At 44.6% G+C, this 18,540-nt stretch overlaps 2 protein-coding genes across 11 annotated transcripts in view; one reads left to right on the top strand and one right to left on the bottom strand.

The window, feature by feature from the left end:
- LOC130210408 (serine-protein kinase ATM-like) overlaps positions 1-7,582 on the bottom strand; it is a 33,330-nt gene extending 25,748 nt beyond the window's left edge. For 5 of the 10 annotated variants that reach the window (XM_056440668.1, XM_056440673.1, XM_056440674.1 and 2 more), the window contains exons 1-11: positions 7,475-7,582; positions 7,103-7,232; positions 6,842-6,960; positions 6,342-6,487; positions 6,045-6,209; positions 5,686-5,851; positions 5,320-5,558; positions 4,734-4,903; positions 4,417-4,583; positions 3,901-4,272; positions 3,582-3,776 (exon numbers count right to left, since the gene is read on the bottom strand). In XM_056440668.1, the coding sequence (XP_056296643.1) occupies positions 3,582-3,776; positions 3,901-4,272; positions 4,417-4,583; positions 4,734-4,903; positions 5,320-5,558; positions 5,686-5,851; positions 6,045-6,209; positions 6,342-6,487; positions 6,842-6,960; positions 7,103-7,174 (1,811 nt within the window). In that variant the 5' untranslated portion in view covers positions 7,175-7,232; positions 7,475-7,582. Of the gene's footprint in view, positions 1-2,497; positions 2,733-2,891; positions 2,994-3,581; positions 3,777-3,900; positions 4,273-4,416; positions 4,584-4,733; positions 4,904-5,319; positions 5,559-5,685; positions 5,852-6,044; positions 6,210-6,341; positions 6,488-6,841; positions 6,961-7,102; positions 7,233-7,374; positions 7,415-7,474 lie in introns of those variants that run through there. The other 5 variants (XM_056440678.1, XM_056440671.1, XM_056440672.1 and 2 more) reach the window with 5 other exon arrangements.
- Positions 7,583-7,943: 361 nt separating this feature from the next.
- LOC130210721 (protein NPAT-like) lies at positions 7,944-18,496 on the top strand. Its single transcript, XM_056441206.1, has 7 exons — positions 7,944-8,104; positions 10,486-10,604; positions 10,713-10,773; positions 10,869-10,941; positions 11,057-11,097; positions 11,479-11,649; positions 18,441-18,496. Exons 1-7 carry the CDS (start codon positions 8,068-8,070, stop codon positions 18,494-18,496), a joined length of 558 nt encoding a protein of 185 aa, XP_056297181.1. The 5' UTR covers positions 7,944-8,067.
- Positions 18,497-18,540: the final 44 nt, after the last annotated feature.

Genomic DNA, 18,540 nt, shown 5'->3' with positions numbered 1-18,540 from the left:
AACGAGTACGTCGGCCCCGCTCTCCTCTCCGCTGCTCTGCTAGGAGCTGGTACAACACTGACAGCAGCGGGACCAGCTCCTGGCCGGGCACCATGGACGGGTACTTAGAGGTGAGCACTGCAGTGATCTGCAGCCTGAGAGGAAATCAGAGGGTTTGTGTATCAATATTATCAGAGAAACAACATGTTTCAGTGTGTTTCTTCCACAAAATACATACTCAGAACTAACTTATTTACCTTAAAACATTCTTATATTAATCGGAATAAGATTTCCTTGGGGAACCCGTGCTGGTGGTCCGGGAGCCTGAGGCGTGTTTCCCAGCCTCACGTGCTGCTTCCTGTCGGTCAGGAAGTCTGTGATCCACCTGCAGGTGGAGTCGGGCACGTGCAGCTGGGAGAGCTTGTCCTGCAGCAGGGACGGGATGATGGAATTGAAGGCAGAGCTGAAGTCCACAAACAGGATCCTGGCGAGGTTCCTCGGGAGTCCAGATGCTGGAGGATGTAGTGAAGGGCCATGTTGACTGCATCGTCTGCAGACCTGTTGGCTCTGTAGGCGAACTGCAGGGGGTCCAGGAGTGGGTCGGTGATGGTCTTGAGGTGTGACAGGACCAAGCGTTCAAAGGACTTCATGACCACAGAGGTCAGGGCGACGGGCCTGTAGTCATTGAGTCCTGTGATCTTGGGTTTTTGGGGGACGGGGATGATGGTGGAGGGCGTGAAGCAGGCGGGAGCGTGGCATGTCTCCAGGAGGTGTTGAAGATGTCGGTGAACACGGAGACAGCTGGTCAGCACAGTGCTTCAGGGTGGAGGGAGGCGGAGTCCGGGCCCGCTGCTGCGGGGTTCTGCTTTTTAAACAGCCTGTTGACGGCTCTCCAGGATGACGAGGCGTCGCTGAGTTGATGGAGGGTGCTCCAGAGGTGTGAGCCCTGATGGGCTGGGGAGGGTGGGCTGATGGTCTGTGGCTTGTTGGTGGGGCTGTGGGGATTGTCTCAGGACTGCTCCATTGTCTTTCAAAGCGGCAGTAGAACTCATTTAGCTGCTCTGCCAGAAGCACATTGTTCATGGAGTGGGGTGATTTGGGCTTGTAGTTGGTGATCTGCCTGAGCCCTCTCCAGACAGAAGCAGAGTCGTTTGCTGAGAGCTGCTGTTGCAGTTTCTCAGAGTACAGTCGTTTAGCATCTCTCACCGCCTTGCTAAACCTGTATTTGGACTCTGTGTACAGGTCCTTGTCCCCACTCCTGAATGCCTGGTCCTTCTGCAGTCTTAGCTTCCTGAGCTCCGCTGTGAACCAGGGTTTGTCGTTGTTATAACTCACCCTGGAGCTGGATGGAATACAGCTGTCCTCACAGAAGCTGATGTAGGAAGTTACAGCCTCTGTGTACTCATCCAGGCTGTTGGTAGCAGTCCTGAAGACATCCCAGTCAGTACAGTCAAAGCACGCCCGTAGATCCTCCAGAGCCTCACTGGTCCACTTCTTGAACTTCCTCACCACAGGTTTGCAGAGCTTTAGTCTCTGCCTGTATGAGGGAATCAGATGAACCATGACGTGGTCAGAGTTTCCCAGTGCAGCTCGAGGGACGGCGTGATAGGCCCTGCTGATTGTTGTGTAGCAGTGGTCCAGAATGCTCTTCTCTCTGGTAGGGCATTTAATTAACTGTCTATATTTAGGAGTTCGTGGCTGAGGTTTCCTTTGTTAAAATCCCGAGTACAATAACTAAAGAGTCCGGAAGGTCCGCTCCACACACCGTATCTGTTCGGCGAGGGTCCGCTGTGCTCGTGCACGCCCCTGCGGCGGCATGTAAACTCCGGCCAGGATGAATGAAGCGAACTCACGTGGGAGTAGATGGGTTTGCAGTGAATGATACATGTTACCAGGTCCGGCGAACAGTGCTGTAGAATCACCGTTACTGCGTCGCATCAGCCGTTGTTGAGGTAAAAGCAGATTCCTCCACCCTTTTTTTACCGGAGAGCTCCGTGACCCGGTCCGCTCGAACAGCTGGAAGCCAGCGAGCTGGAGCGCAGAGTCTGGTATCGAGCCACTAAGCCATGATTCCGTGAAACACAGGGCGGAGGATGAGGAGAAGTCTCTGTCTCCCCACCAGCAGCTGGAGTTCGTCCAGTTTGTTGCACAGTGAGCGGACGTTGGAGAAATATGCCCGGCAGCGCTGTCACGAGATCCCGTTTCCGTAGCCGCACAAGCGCCCGAACGTTTCCCTCTCCGCCGGCGTTTCACCACGTGGGCGAAGGTGAGCACACCTTTTACAAAAATGTCCAGTAACTCCACAGAAGTTAAAAACGTTGGAAGTAAATCCGCTGGAGTTGTTCCCCTGATGTTCAAGAGCTCTTCTCTGGTGAAAGAGCTCTGGGAATCCCAGCAGAAAACAGTATTTAAAACGAAAACAATAAAAAACATCGCGCACCAACACACCGAGGCGACCTTTCGCGGCGCCATCAGATGAACAAGACACATAATCACACAAGCATTAACTTCCACTCACATCAGGAGAGTAGCAGTTGAGCAGGTTGTCAGCCACACAAAGCAGAGATTGCTCCAACTTGTTTCTGAGGCACAGGACGGCAGCGAATTTTCCGTGAGTCGAAGCCGTGGCCGCGGACTCGCCGGTGTCTCGCCTCGGTGAGGGCAGCGTGTTGAAGCTGAACTGCAGGTAAAGCCTCTCGATCTCTTCCAGGTTGCCTTTGGCGTTGGATGTTGTTTGTTCTTGAGAAAAAGCACTTAAATAGAAAAAGAAAAACTGAATGATGGAGCTGAATTAACAGCAATTAACACATGGATTGTACAAAAAGAAGGTGTTCGGTTGGAGGTCGGTCACAGTGTCCGTGATTTTGGTACTCAGAATACTCGGCCTGTCAGACCAGGATCCTTTCCCTCACCTTTCTACTCCTTCGGTACCCAGCAGACGCTTCAGGCCAGTTCTCGTGTCTTTCAAGGTCAGGGAGACCAAGATGTTCGCTATTAGGTTGTAAGGAAAGTCTCTGCACACAAAATCATAATGAAGCATACATTTACAGACCTTTATTTTAAAAGAGAAATAGCACCATCTTAACACAGAGAAATGAAAGTAATTTGTTTATTTTCTGTGCATCCTGTGGGGAACACCAATTTGTAACTGGAGCTTTCCACTATTTAAAGATAAAAGCAGATAGTCTCAAGATATTACAATTCACCTCTTTAACCCTTGTGTTGCCTTCGGGTCATTTTGACCCGAATCAATATTACACCCTCCTGCCGCCTTCGGGTTAATTTGACCCCATTCAATGTGTTCTTTCGGTAGTCAACAAACAAACATAAAGTGCCTCACACTTAAACTTGGAAAACAATATTAATTCTAATAATTTTCTGGAGGTTTTAATTGCTGGCGTCAAATTGAACCCAAAGGGTAAAATATGTTAGTAAATATAAAGGTAACAGGAGGGTGAAACATTGAATCGGGTCAAAATGACCCAAAGGCGGGGGAGGGTTAAATATTTAATCGGGTCAAAATGACCCGAAGGCAACACAAGGGTTAAATAAGCAAGTACTGAACCAGGATGAATTTATATACAGTCAAAGTCGGTAAAGACCTGCAGATGATGGGGTGTGGTCTGGAGCTGTTCTCCATCTCCTCGCTCTGGTCGGTCATCAGCAGCCAAGCTATGAGGGTCTCCTTCAGGTTGGGTGTTGCAGAACCCTCTGTGACCCCCACATAGTCCCTTGAGATGATACGTTTAGGGGTCGGCCAGCTCAGCAGGGCCTGGGCGAGGCAGAGAGCAGCTCCCCTGTGGATAGAGAGAAACATGGGGCTACTAAATGCAAACACAAAAAACCACCCCCATTCATTCTAACGACACATTTTCAGTATGAACTACTACTGTTACATGTCGAGAAATGCCGAAGACTCACTGAGACGGTTTACATGCTGATCCACAGAAGAGCTTCCAGAATTCTCTGTCCATATTGATGAGTCCACCGTGGACAATGGAGCTCAGCAGGTCCAGGCTGAGGGTCTCTATCTGAGGTGAGCTGGCCCCTCGTATTGACAGGGCCCACACCCGACCCCACAGCCGAGCCAGCTCCGTCCTGTGGAGTTGGGCCCTTTCCGGGTAGTAGGCCTGGCACCGGGCCACCTCCCTCAGACAACGCAGTACGTACGGCCCCCGCTCTCCTCTCCGCTGCTCTGCTAGGAGCTGGTACAACACTGACAGCAGCGGGACCAGCTCCTGGCCGGGCACCATGGACGGGTACTTAGAGGTGAGCACTGCAGTGATCTGCAGCCTGAGAGGAAATCAGAGGGTTTGTGTATCAATATTATCAGAGAAACAACATGTTTCAGTGTGTTTCTTCCACAAAATACATACTCAGAACTAACTTATTTACCTTTAAAACATTCTTATATTAATCGGAATAAGATTTGCATACCATGGTATGATATCAAAGTCATTTTGCTGAGGCTGCAGATGTTCCCGGAGGACCTCCCAGCCCAGTTCAATGCGCCGTCGCTTGCTGGTGGGACTGCCCATGTGGGTGGATCTGAGGCAGGCCTGGGTCACCTCCATGGTATGGGTGTCATCGTCACCAGGGAACAGCTACATGCAGAAAACACGGGATGAATGTTATAGTCTCGACAACACAGCATTTTATACTCGCTAAATTGGCTAGGTATTAATTATATAAACATTGACATCAAAAGAAATTGTGATTTTCTGTTTCCATACTTGAGACTTGATCTGCGTTACCTGATGACAGATGTCAGCTGTGAGCTCAGTGAGATTGTCTTTGACAGCGATGTGTCGTGTCCCAGTGACGTACTTCCCTCTGCTGCCTATATTGCTAATTTCTTCGATTAAGGCTTCATACAGGTTGTACAGCAGACTGCGCCACCTGGTCCAGTCCTCAGCATGAGCACCTAAAATATGAGGGAGGAAACAACGCGGAAATGGTTGATAGTTCCAGGGCATACCTGTGGTTTAAATGGTTTAAGTTCATTACCGTTAAAGCACATATTGCGAACAATTATCCCAAAAAAAACACTTGTCCAGCTACTGGTTTTCAATGAGGTGACAGTATAAACTTGAATTTTATTGTGTTTGAGTTAATGCAATTAGTTCTCCTTCCAATATTTCCTTGGTGGCACAGTTTAAACTTTAAAGATTAAGTTCATCAAATGTCTTCCTCCATGTCTTGAACAATCATAATAATGGTATCAGCCTTGTATGGAACCATAGACAAGCCATTATAAAGCCTGTCGGCCACACAAGGTCAACTTACGGTGTCGCCACTGCGAGAAAATAGTTTAAAAAGAAAAAGGAACGACTACCCTACCTGTGTCTTGTGTCTTGGCTCCTTTGGGGTGGTGGACGCAAATCTGCAGGTTAAAGAACTCCACAATCTCCTCTTTGAGAGCCACACTGGGCCTCATCTCCGCCCAGACATACAGTAAAGAGGGCAGAAGCTCCTCTCCCAGGTGACACACCCTCATGCGACAGTTCATGGCCACGGATCTCAAGAAGATATTCAGTGCTGAGACGAGGTGTTCCAAAACAGTCAAGTGCTTCTCCTGTCTAGCAGGATCACAGGATTGGTTTTAGATATGTGTCTAGTTGATGTACAATTTGTCCTAAATATGGATTTTTAAGACAATAGCAAAATAGGCAGTTCAAAATGTTGAGTAAGAAAAAAACTCTTCACCTGGCATTTAGCAGTGCTTTGGAGAAGAAGCTGAACAGAGCGTTGTCGAATCCGTCGGTCTGCATGCAGCAGCCCTGCACCACCGTGTGGATCACTCTGCTCACCAACACACGGTTGATGGACTTGGACGAAGCATGAAACAAGTCGCAGTACAAGTTCAAAAGATCTAAGGATCACAAATATAAACAAAGGGAATTAAGTATTGAATTGAAGTAAACTGAAGTAAATAATATTGGTCATCAGTAATACAACTGGGTAATGTAAAGCAATAATAAAAGATTTGTGTTGTAGTTTTACATTCTCTGATCATTTTTCGCTTTCTATAAAATATATGTAGTTTAAATGGATATCCCACTGACTGTGCCACTGCTCCGGAGGGATGTCACACCAGTACTTGCGGACAGAGAGGATGTCCTTCACTAAGAGGCTGCTATAATTCTCTCCATAGGCTGAGCAGCTGTATGAATTCTGCAGGACGTCCATCACATGTTTCAGCATGTCACTGCACGTAAGACGAGGCCCGCCTGCAGATAGAGAGAAACACTTTAACTGCAGTCCCAACAATACAACAGTATGTGTTCCACTCAGATGAAGGAACAAAGGATGTTATGATCTTGGAGAACTAACCATCCACTAAAAAAAGTCAGCGTTCTTACGTTTGTTTGCGTTACGAATGAAGTATTTGATCAAGCTGCCTATTTCAGCCATCTTCTTCTGCCGCGTGGCCAGAGTAGTCGCAGTGACGTTGGATTTACTTGATTGCATGCTCTCCGTCTCCTTCTGGGCATAACGCTGCAAAGATCTGACATGGGGAAGAAAAATAATAACTGATTAGAAAGTGCTTACTCAGCAAAACCATCGCATCAGACGGATAACTGAACCTCTTACGACCCAAAGTTGCACAATATGGGATGAGAACAGATTACGTGGGAACAACTTTGAAAAAAATCCGCCATTGTGATGATAGAAAGATCAGATTTTATATGTTGTTACGTGCAGTAGTTCAAATTTCCATTTGATTAATGGATGCAGTGAGGTTATCAGAAGTCAGCTAGTATTCATTTGCGAGTGATGCAATGAAACAAAAGTGAAACTAGATAGATTGGTGGAAACAAGGCTTAAGTCAAATGTGCAATTGTACAACAACCCACATTACCTGAAAACAGTATCCCATGTGAGTTGCTTTGAGCCTTCAGCTTGAGGTCCGGAGGAACGATCCAACTCCTGTACAACATCTGGTCTTCGAAGGAGACTTCTTAAGCGTTCAGTTTCTTTCTGGGAGCAGGAAGAGAGGATAAGACTGTCAACGTTTAGGTATTCTACTGCACTTACTGGTTGAACTAGATTACAGTGAGGCTGACAACATCTTTGAACATTACATCTCCTTTAAAAGTAGTTCATATGCATGTGCGATTACCTTCCTCTCTGTGGCCTTGTCATTATCCAGCCCCTTGCAGCAGAGCAGGAGATCATGAAGAGCCAGACTCATTGTGCTTCACAGTGGATGGAGCACAGCTATCATTTAATAATAGATATGAGGCGAGATCCTGCAAGGGCAGGATGTTGACAAGAGATGTTGAACCTTGGTCCACATTAAACATACAAAAGCACTGCTATCCAACTACTGACTTTAAATGGCAGTTTAACTACCAACACTTAACTTAAATACATGCCATATCTCGCCATTACCTTAGCTGCAGTAGCAACAGCGACACTAGCAACACAACATTGACAAACTAGTTGTTGTTTTTAATTCGTTCATTCAACCGCTCTCCGTCCGTTCACAAACCTTTGATGGATGTGCTCACTTCAGACACAGAGCAGTGCAGATGTGTTCACTAAGGGAGGCACAACATTGCTGGATAAGCTCAAGACAACTTTTGCTTTGGCATCATGACGTGCGTGAACGGATAAACGCACGCAGCACACGCGGAAATCTCCCGCCCCTGCATGGGCAGTGGAGGGCTCCATCACTTCCTGGTTACCAGTGTGTCCGCTAAGTTTAGAGCCAACGGTCAAACAAGCGTAGTTTGGTCAGATGCAATATTATTGAGGTGTTATAAATCATATAGAAGTCATGTCCAATATGTTACACTTATAATGTGTATGTAGCAGGCTGCAGGGTGTAGTGGAGTTAGACGTTTCGGATTGGACTACAACTCCCAACACTCCAATCCGGACGTTAATTCAGAAGCTTCCGGGTTACGTGCTTGAGTTCCCCGCCTTTTGAGTAAGCGACAGTATCCCAGGACGTCGCCTTCACAATAATAACCACTGATGGCTTCCTTTTTTGACGCGGTATAGTAGATTTTTTGAGAGGTGTTTCTAACCATGTAGCAACCTAGCTCACTTTTTACTCTGAATATCGACTGACTGGTAGCCATGTTGCTCCCATCTGTCGTCGCTCGGCTTGTTTTGGGTAAGTCTCATCAGGGTTAGAAGTAGTGATGGTGAGATGAAGCCTCATGAGGCATCGAACCACTTCAGCCAATTGGTTCGAGAAAGGGTTCATTTCTCGAAGCTTCATGTGCTCACGACACCACCTACTGGCCAAGTGTATAATCACAGGCAGCTGTATCTGAACCACATCATGTGATGCATTGAATGTGTGTGTGTCTGTTATGGCTGTTGGGAATGACTGAATTACAAAAATGTATGACCAAATCATTTCTGTACATAAATTATCACATATGTGCATAATAAAATATGTTTTGAATGTATTCTGTGTGTTAATGTTCCCAAAATGGTAGTATCATATGATATGGCAGGTTGTGTAATAATGTTTTGTTATTATGTCACTTTAGGAAAATGGCATGGGCTTAAGCAGGCAGAGGACAGTGAAAGTACTCGTGGAACTAGGAAGAGGGGACTGAATATGCTTGTGTAACTTGGACAGTGATGTACAGGACAAGGGACATTTTATTCATTTTTATTCAGAAATAACAGTTTCTCAACAGTTCCATCTAATCACTTCTCCTTCTCTCCTCACTCTCCTAACTCTCCAAACTATTTCTCTCTCTAAACTCTCCAAACTCTCAACCAACAACCCACATGTTGAATGGAGCCTGAGGGGGTTCTATTGCTGTCAAACCTCTCGGCAAAATCTGAACCACTTCCCGAAGCAGTCACGTGGTACAGCCGGGCAGCGAGGCTTCGGACGTCATAATATTTGGCTCCTCCCCTAAATGAAGCAAGCCTCGATAAGCGCTTCGAGGAAACGCCCCCTCCATTACTCGACACACGCTTCGAAGCGTCGGCACATCTCGTAACAACACTAGTTAGAAGCAAAGCTCTAGCTGTACGTTAGCCAACACTTATACTCAATTAGCTTAACGTCAACTGTAAAAAGGTGGTTCAGTGCGTATGGCGGTTAACGGCTAACTAACGCATTGGTGCACTTGGGGGGGATTAGCGTAACTATCCAAACTGCTGTTTGAGGTTTGGTATCTCTTACTGCAGTGGTCGCCAACCCGTCGATCGCGATCGACCGGTCGATCTCGGAGACGTTCCCTGTCGATCTCCAAAATAAAATGAAAATAAATTCAGAAACACATTGTTCCTTGTTTTCGAACATTTTCTGAGGTGTCTTCTGAAATGTTTTCTTTCTGACTGGAAGATTGAGGTCAGAAAAGATCTCCGCCTGATTCATGAACGCCTGAAAACGGGTTCGCTTACACAGCCGTGTTGTCAGCTGTGCGCCCCGAAAGAGGGGAACGTACCACTACAGGTGGGGCGCAGGGGAAATGCAGAAAGACCTTTATTGATAACTTCACATATTACACAAGCTCAAAGTACACCGACATAAAACTAAGTCATCAATAAATACATGTTGAAATGCCTGTACCTTCGTGTACATGTTTACGTTACGGCGTTAACAGGTTACGCCTGCGCATGCGCGACAGCCGAGATTCTTGGCGACTTGCCAGGTCTTACCTCCGTGAGTTGGGCTTTTCTGCTGTTGTCCTTCAAAACAAAAGCTCAACATTGAGCTTTTTTTTCTTGTCTGATAGAGCAATCTGGTTTACTTGAAAGTGATTGTAATTGCATTTATTCTATTATTTGAAAAGGGACAGATGCAGGAGTCACACATGGTGATTCTCATATTTATTATAATGAAAATTATTTAAATCTGAGGATGTCTGTAGAGCTGATGTGAACATAATCACCAACGGTCTGAGTTCAGAACCAATCCCAGATGAGAAAACTTTCATGAATACCAATTTGGCCCCGAAAAACTTGTCAGTGGAGTTGAGAAAATCACCAAATCAAAGACCAGGAGCTGGATTACTGACAGACAGCTGACAGACTGCCTCAGACTGGCTGTCTGTGATTATGAACTAACTACAAGCTCACAGACAGAGTTCAGTCACTCCCATAACACTGACTGGAGTCACATGGCTTGATGGCATTATGATGAGAGCTGAACTTACATGAGTTGCACTGGCTGATCATGTTGTCAGTGTTGTGCTGTAATGTAAATAAATACAACATTTATATTGGTAGTTCATCCAGCTGCTCATTGCAAATGTGTTTTTTCTTGTTCATATTGTGTGCGGTTAACAAATATCTTACTTGTTATATTACACTTAAATTCTGTGTACCTGGTCTCATCAATTTGAACGCTGGACCAAAATGACAATTAGGCCAAATAAAAAGTTGTAAATCCAGTCTGGACAGTCGTTTTCTCTCAACGCCTCAAAGGTAGATCTTGCCGGTCATGAAGGCGGAGGTCAGGGATCTTGGGCTCAAAAAGGTTGGTGACCACTGTCTTACTGGATGTTGGTACATGTCTTTCCCCAGGGTACCTCCAAGAGGAGCGACTGTGCGCCACAACACAAGCTTTCATCCACGAGTGCCCAAACTTGAAAGAGTATGCCGAGCACTCCACGGAAGATGGGGCTATTCCCGCTTGTGTTTTTGTAAGTGCGCCTTTTGTCTGCGGCAGGCCCCTCTCTCAAACTATTTAGTGTTTATCATGCTCGTAAAAGGTACATCTGTGACTCCATGTTTGTCCCCCTTCCTCACAGTCCATCTTTGGGAAAGGCCTGACAACCATCTTAAACGAGTATGTAGCTGCCAAAACAAAAGGTGAGCGTATCTGATATGGGTACATTTACAAAACTCCAGCGTGTGTTACATATTCTAAATGTGTCATGCTTATGTTTCGTGTCACATTTCAATAGAGTCTTGTCATGAGGTACCTGCAGTGATGACCTCTTTGTGGAAAAAGCTGGATTTTACACTCAACCAGATCAAGTAAGGAGCTTCAAGTGACCACAATCTCAAATCTCTGATTTATATTCAATGCTGATATTGAGTTGGATCTTCAACACCAATAGTGTTACATTATTCTTCCATATCTTTTACTTAGGTCATTGCAGAATTCCCCTGCTATATCAGCAAATCAAAGAAGTAAGTCCCTTTATAAGTTTTTCCATTTTAACATATTTATTATAACCACTTTGCTTACAATACTTTTTTATTGACACTCATCCAAGCACATTTGACTCCGCGATTAAGATGTCTGCATTATGATTCCTACCCATCTAATGTATGTGTATGCAGTTGTACAAAAAATGTTTTCCTTAATTGGAAGCTCAGTGTGATTTCAGTGTTTTTTAATACATTGTTGAATACTAATCTCTCGAATGTTGATGTATTCTGCTGTTGGTATCTGTTATGGTTGTTGTCAATGGTAAAGTTTCCTGTTTAGTTTGTATATTTGCTGTCCAAGTTGTGTTTTTGCTCAGGTTTTTTTAACGCCTTTTATTTACTCGTCTCTGTTCATTGCAGTACGTTCACGCATTGGAGTGGCAAACATGGCTAGCACGTTGGAATGCTTCCGTTTTGGGTTGTCTTCGTCGGCTAACGGCCTGGTGATCGGCGCTACTGTGATGGAAGGCTTCTACGTGGTGTTCGACCGTGCCCAGCGGAGACTGGGCTTTGCGCTCAGCAGCTGTGCAGGTGAGGGTCCAAACGAGACTTGGACGAAGACGGAAAACGGTGTCCAAACTGTATCGCAGTCAGCAAATGGGCTCAGGTTGTCACCCTGATATTTAGATATTTATCAGCCTTATGATAAAATGTGTTTGGCCAATCTCAGCATGCTATTTTCAGTCCATGCTTGTGGAAGGAAGTGCCAAACTCAATTATTCACAGCAGAAAAGACGGAAGTTTGTACAAACAAGGCTGTGTTCAACATATGCTCTAAAATCACCAGAACACCTGATATCAATTCAATTCAGTTTATTTGTATAGCCCAATTTCACAAATTACAAATTTGTCTCGGTGTGCTTTACAATCTGTACACATAGACATCCCTGCCCCAAAACCTCACATCGGACCAGGAAAAACTCCCAAATAACCCTTCAGGGGGAAAAAAAGGGAAGAAACCTTCAGGAGAGCAACAGAGGAGGATCCCTCTCCAGGATGGACAGATGCAATAGATGTAATGTGTACAGAAGGACAGATTTAGAGTTAAAATACATTCAATGAATATGACAGAGTGTATGAATAGTTCATAGTAGGCATATTCCACGATCCATCAGGCAGATGGCGGTGGGGAGGAGGAGTGGGCGGAGTCTCAACAGTGGGCGGAGTCTCAACAGGACAGTGGCGTAGTCAGGAATTCCACGACCCAGACCTCGATGATCCATCAGACAGATAGGATCTATGTCGTCTCATAGGGTCCGATGACCCCATGAGACGTGAAGTCAAAAGGACTCCGGGGAGAAAGCAGAGTTAGTAACGTGTGATTGAGAGATGAAAATTCATCCTTAAGGAGAGAAAAAAAGAGGAGATAGGTGCTCAGTGCATCCTAAAACGTCCCCCGGCAGCTATAAGCCTATAGCAGCATATCAAGGGGCTGGACCAGGTGAACCTGATTCAGCCCTAAGCTCTGTCAAAGAGGAAGGTCTTAAGTCTACTCTTAAACGAGGTGACTGTGTCTGCCTCCCGGACTGAAATTGGAAGCTGGTTCCATAAAAGAGGAGCTTGATAACTAAAGGCTCTGGCTCCCATTCTACTTTTTAAGACTCTAGGAACTACAAGTAGTCCCGCATTTAGTGAGCGTAGCTCTCTAGTGGGGCAATATGGTACGACAAGCTCCTTAAGATATGATGGTGCATCACCAATCAAGGCTTTGTACGTTAAGAGAAGAATTTTAAAAGTGATTCTTGATTTTACTGGGAGCCAGTGCAGAGCAGCTAGTGCAGGAGTGATGTGATCTCTTTTCTTAGTTTTAGTGAGAACACGAGCTGCAGCATTCTGGATCAACTGGAGGGACCTAAGAGATTTATTAGAGCAGCCTGATAATAAGGAGTTGCAGTAATCCAGTCTCGAAGTAACGAACGCGTGAACCAATTGATGATCTATACATGAAGTATATCGTATATAAAAAAGCATTTACCAAGTTTGGCAGAGTTGTTATATTCCATGATGACTGTGAAAAAGATAATCAAAAGAAGAAAACTTTAATTTGAGTTCATCAATTAATATCCTACAGTACAATAAGTCATAGTCTAAAAAGTATTTATAGATCCTTTTGATGAGATTTAATTTGTGAAATCTGATACATACATAACAAATCTTTATATGCAACAAAGAGATCCGTACCTGTTGCTGCCTTACAGAAGAATGTTTTTTTCCCCCACCAGCTGGAAAACAGCATGCAGATAAATGATGTTGTTTTTCTGGTTGACAGAACGTCTCATGTTGAGGCAACATGCTGAGAGGTTATGCACAGATTCAGATTCTTAAAACAATATGTGATACTCACAATGGCAGTTTAGTGTAACCATAGAGCAGGCCTATTCAACTAGCGGCCCGCGGGCCGGATACGGCCCGTTTGAGTTTAACTATGGCCCGCAAGACTGCCTGCAAATCAGTATAGCTTGGTAAGAAAAAATAAAACTGACGGACACGCCTCTTTTATACATTGAGACATCTAACCCAGAGCCATTGAGTTTCACTGTTGCCTCAACCAAACCTGTATGGTTACATCTTTATGTTACGCACCCGTGTTGGTTGCCGTTGTTACACCCTTACTGGTTTTCAAACCTACTGGTTTCCCTGTGCGTGCGTGCGTTGTGTTCTCTTAACATCTGCAGCGGGGCTCTGTCTCGCTCACCAGATTCGTCACACATTCACAAACATATTGCTGGAGATCTTCAAGCCACCGTTCATATCCATTTGGGCGATTACGATTGTATGAGTGAGCAGTGCATCACAGCCACGTATGAAGAAATACATTTTCGAAAAAATAAAAAGATCGCCCGACCTGGTTTCGATCCCTTTCACGCAAAAGGAGTCTGCACTCAAAGACATGCAGTCTGTGCGCTGCACCACCAGATATTAGTTTCATCCCAAGTCATTTATATATTGGCGGCTGTAGCTCAGTGGGGTAAGAGGGCCGTCCTTCAACCGCAAGGTTGTGTGTTCGATCCCCGCTCTCCCCATTAGTTGCAAGTTGAAGTGTCCTTGAGCAAGGCACTGAACCCCCAGTTGCTTCCCGGGCGCTTCACCGCAGCCCACTGCTCCTTAATAACTAAGGATGGGTTAAATGCGGAGAACTAATTTCCCCTTGGGGATTAGTAAAAGTGTATATTATTATATTGATCCATTAAGTCACATTTCTTATGTTTTCATGGGAACAGTTTGGTTGAAGGGATCTGAAACAACTGGTTACCTTGAGCGGATATTTACACTTTGAAACATGTTTATAGTGATGCTTGTTCGCAACACTTTTGCCACACAATACCGACGCATTTTCGTTTGTGACTGTTTACCTGTGGAAATATACATTACTGTTTTTAATTTTTAGCCATTATTTGATCAATATTCTGTGCGGCCCTCACACCCCCCGTGTTTTTCTTATTCGGCCCACTTGCTACTGAAGTTGAATAGCCCTGCCATAGAGTAATAACACAATATTCATGTGGTGGGTTTGACATTGAGGAAGGAAGGGAGTGGTATTGGTGCAAAGATTGTCTCACAACTTAACAGACCACAGATGGATACAACTTCAGGATCTGCAGGTCAAAGTGTCGATGAAAATAATGTGCAGCGATGGAAGTTTTTGCAGGCTATTTGTGGTTGATTCAAACTCAGTTGAGTTACAGTGGAAAATGATACTTAGGCGATCATGTTTTATCAGCCGTCAAATTCTTCAAATTCTTCTTGCTTGTCCTCAGCAATAAGAGACTTCCTGTTTTCAAAGGGCGAGTTTAGTGATGGCATTCTGAATATTGCGTTATATGTGAAATTTGAGTTGTTTGTCAAAGTATGTGTATGTAATCTGTTAAAGACCATGAAATGATTTGAAATATCTAAACTCGATTTTCGTTCTCACATTTCTTTCAATTAATAATGATAAAATCGTGAACAAATTAAATCAATATTAATCATCTGAAACACAACACATGGCGGGATAAGAGAGGATTAGTGAGTAAACCTAAGCCAGAGGGGAGATTACAAGCAAAATGAAGCCATAAACAAACTGTTTATCAGTTGAAGTGCCTCTGCCTCCGTCTTTTACGTGTTTTCTTAGCACCATTTTGGTATTTTGGGTATTTCAAAATGCTCTGGGCAAGTATGTTTTTCTCCCAAACAAGTTTTGTTGGTTACACAAGTCGAGCTTTGACATGTTATGTATTGTTGTAAACATGATTCAGCTATGTGGTGATCATTTTGCATGAAATATGCATGAGTGTTTACCGTAGGTCTGTGCATGCCTGAGACAAAGGAGGCTCTCGTGAATAATATATAATCTACACTTTTTTGAAAAATTACTTCAAGGTCGAACATGCTTTCAGGTGCAATCTGCTTTTAATTTATATCAGCCTTGACCATAAACACATTCACTTAAATGTTCAGAAATGGCAAGAAAATTTAGACAAAATATGTTTGTCAATAGATGAGGCAGAAATTGAAAGTACAAATATAACGAGTATATATATAGATATGTAATATATCTGGAGCAGCAGCATGGCAGCGGCTGACAGGAAGAGGCTGAACAAGCGGATAAAGAAGGCCAGCAGCGTGCTGGGTGTCCTGTGGATACTGTGGAGGTGGTGGGGGACGGGAGGATGATGGCAAAGCTCTCGTCCCTGATGAACCACACCTCCCACCCCATGCATGACGCTCTCGCAGCTCTGCACAGCTCCTTCAGCCACCGGCTGATTCATCCCCGATGTCTGAGGGAGAGGAACCACAAGTCCTTCCTTCCTGCTGCTGTCAGGCTGCACAACACACTGCAGTAGATCGATGGAGATCCTGGCAAACTCTGCGCTCTCAGCACTTTACTTCATTTCCCCCCTGTGTATTTAGTATTACTATTTAGTTTTTTAGTATTGTGTTTTGGGGTTTTATATTTATTTTCATTGATGCTCTGATGTGCACCGCTGCTGTGAGTTTAGACATTTCCCCACTGTAGGACAAATAAAGGAATATATCATATCATATAAACAGACACAACAAAATAAAAATTAATAACCAAGTTCATAATGGATAGTATTTTTTAAAATCAAATTCAGTTATACATATATAATAATCACATAGCTGAACACATGTCACTCTATCTGTCACAGTTACCCTAAATGAAACCCGACAAAGACGGTATCGTTATCTTCCGTTGCAATGATCTCATGCCGACCACGACCCCATAGATTCACCCACACCGTGTCTCCCTCACACAGCTGCACGGTGCTACTGGTGCTGGCCACCTGGCTGCATTTATCTGGCAGACTAGTGTGATACACCGAAGCCAAACTCTCTCCATTCTTATATATGGCACACTGAGCCCGTCCGCACACGGACGCGTGCACCGTGAAGTGATAAAGTCCCTCCAGAGGGCAGGTGAAGAGGCCTGTATCAGGATTGTAGGCGTCTCCCTCGTTGGCCAGCACGTCCACGAGCATCAGGACCCCAGCGTGGTACGCTGTTCAGCTTGGCGGTGAAGGCCACCACTCTTGCTGTCGTGGGGGTCAGCAAAGCAGATTAGCCATTTGAACGCATAGATTGGCTGCTCAAGTCTGTAGCATATGGATTATTTCCCCCCCCCCGCAGATAAACAAAGGTTTACTTGGTGGTGGGACGTCAGGAACAAGGCTCTTTCCTTTTTTGGGGTCTTCTGGATTATGTTTGGCTCAAACAGCGACACACTGAGCCGTGAGATTCAGGATCAATACCTGTACTGTCTTGTTCCACTGATTGTACACACGAAAGGTGGAATGATGCAGACACTGAAGATAAGTGAAATGTTGCGGTCATTTTGCATATCATGTTATTTACTGGCTTCACCAGAGCCGTCATGCTCTCTGCACAGACTGCACACTCTCCCCATGACTAAAGAGGCCCGATGAACTTCTGTCCAAAATAAAAGTAATGGTTGCAATGTTGAGATACATGTTTTTTTATTATAATACAGTCATTGTAGCTTTTTACATTCTGTAAAAGTGCATTTGGACTGCAAATACTTAAAATTCCAGTTTACCAGACTTCCCACATACACCTGGAATAGTTTTACAGTCATAACAAGTAGTTTAGGAGACGGAGATTAACAGGTGACAATAAAAGCTGTGACTGGTATGTTCTTGCCATAATATGAATCTGTCAAAGGTACATTTTAATATGCTCACCACTCATACTAATAACCCTAGGAATGACCTTTAAGGGACTTGACTAAAACATGAATAAGTGGAGAGTTCCTTGCCTGCTTCAGCCTTGGGAAAGAGTGGTTTCTGAGCATTTTTGACGGAGGGGAAGGCGTGTGCAGTTTTTCTGGTTTGCAGAGCGCTGCTCTTTAATAAAGCTTGCAGGCTTTTGAAAAGCATTTTTTGTATCTAATCGTGAATCAATCGGTCTGAATCGATTGATCTTTCCATGTACATGGTGGAAGATGACAGACAGATGCAAACCTTTTCTTGTAACATCTGGCCTTCTTCACATGCCCACCAGCTGTCTTCGGCTTCCTGCTCATTAGCAACTAATCTGCATTGTGCATCGAGCACTTCACCGCCGCACAGCTGCAGCGCCTCTGGATAAACGCTGCATTTGACTCGGCTGACATATATTTTGATGTTGTGCAATTTAAATATGCAAACATGGGGCCATTTCATGCACATTTGAACAAATTCACAGGAAATTGATGATCTTCTAAACTTTAAAATAGTGTTGTGGTAATTTCCAATGTTTTTAGCAGAATATAGTGTACATATATGTATGTATATATATATATACATACATATACTGTATATACATATACACACACATACTGTATATATACAGTATATATATACATATATACATATTTTGTGTGTGTGTGTGTTGCACTAGCTCTGTCACCACCTTGTTACATATATAGTCGACTGATTGAGCCTACAGAGAGGATTACACACGGCTGTTAGCAGCACTCTGTCTGTTAGCCATAGTTGGAGCCTGTATATATATATATATATATATATATATTCCCCCGCCCCCGTTTCCCCAATCCTGAGCCCTTGATCCCTGGGCTAATTCCATGAATCGTCCAAATCTAAATCCACTGATGGAGCAACAGCAAACGCAGTCCACACAGAGAGAGAGAGAAAGAGAGAGAGAGAGAGGGAGAGAGAGAGACATGGGCTGGGGAAGAAATATAAATCCATCCTATCCTTGTCCATTTTGTGAGCATTTATGCTCCCCCACTGTGTTAATGCAGCGTACATCAATAGTGGGGTCATGTGGCAGCCGTGTGCCCTTTCCATGTCTCTTTACAGACGGACCAGCTCCCCAGTCTGCCAACTCCTCAAAGGGGACCGTCAAGCTCGGCTGACGTCACCCAACCAGCCTCTGTAATCGAAAGAGACGTTAATCCTG

The sequence above is a fragment of the Pseudoliparis swirei genome, chromosome 20 (genome assembly GCF_029220125.1).
Source record: "Pseudoliparis swirei isolate HS2019 ecotype Mariana Trench chromosome 20, NWPU_hadal_v1, whole genome shotgun sequence".
Lineage (NCBI taxonomy): Eukaryota > Metazoa > Chordata > Actinopteri > Perciformes > Liparidae > Pseudoliparis > Pseudoliparis swirei.
Note: the sequence above shows the minus strand (reverse complement) of the source record. Positions and strands in the feature narration are given on the sequence as shown.

What these genes read in the sequence shown, in the direction of transcription:
- LOC130210721 (XM_056441206.1), top strand. Translation starts at nt 8,068, where the DNA reads ATGTTGCTCCCATCTGTCGTCGCTCGGCTTGTTTTGG. An exon ending in TGTAGCTGCCAAAACAAAAG is followed by an intron (nt 10,774 to 10,868) that starts GTGAGCGTATCT and finishes ACATTTCAATAG; the next exon opens with AGTCTTGTCATGAGGTACCT. An exon ending in TTTACACTCAACCAGATCAA is followed by an intron (nt 10,942 to 11,056) that starts GTAAGGAGCTTC and finishes TCTTTTACTTAG; the next exon opens with GTCATTGCAGAATTCCCCTG.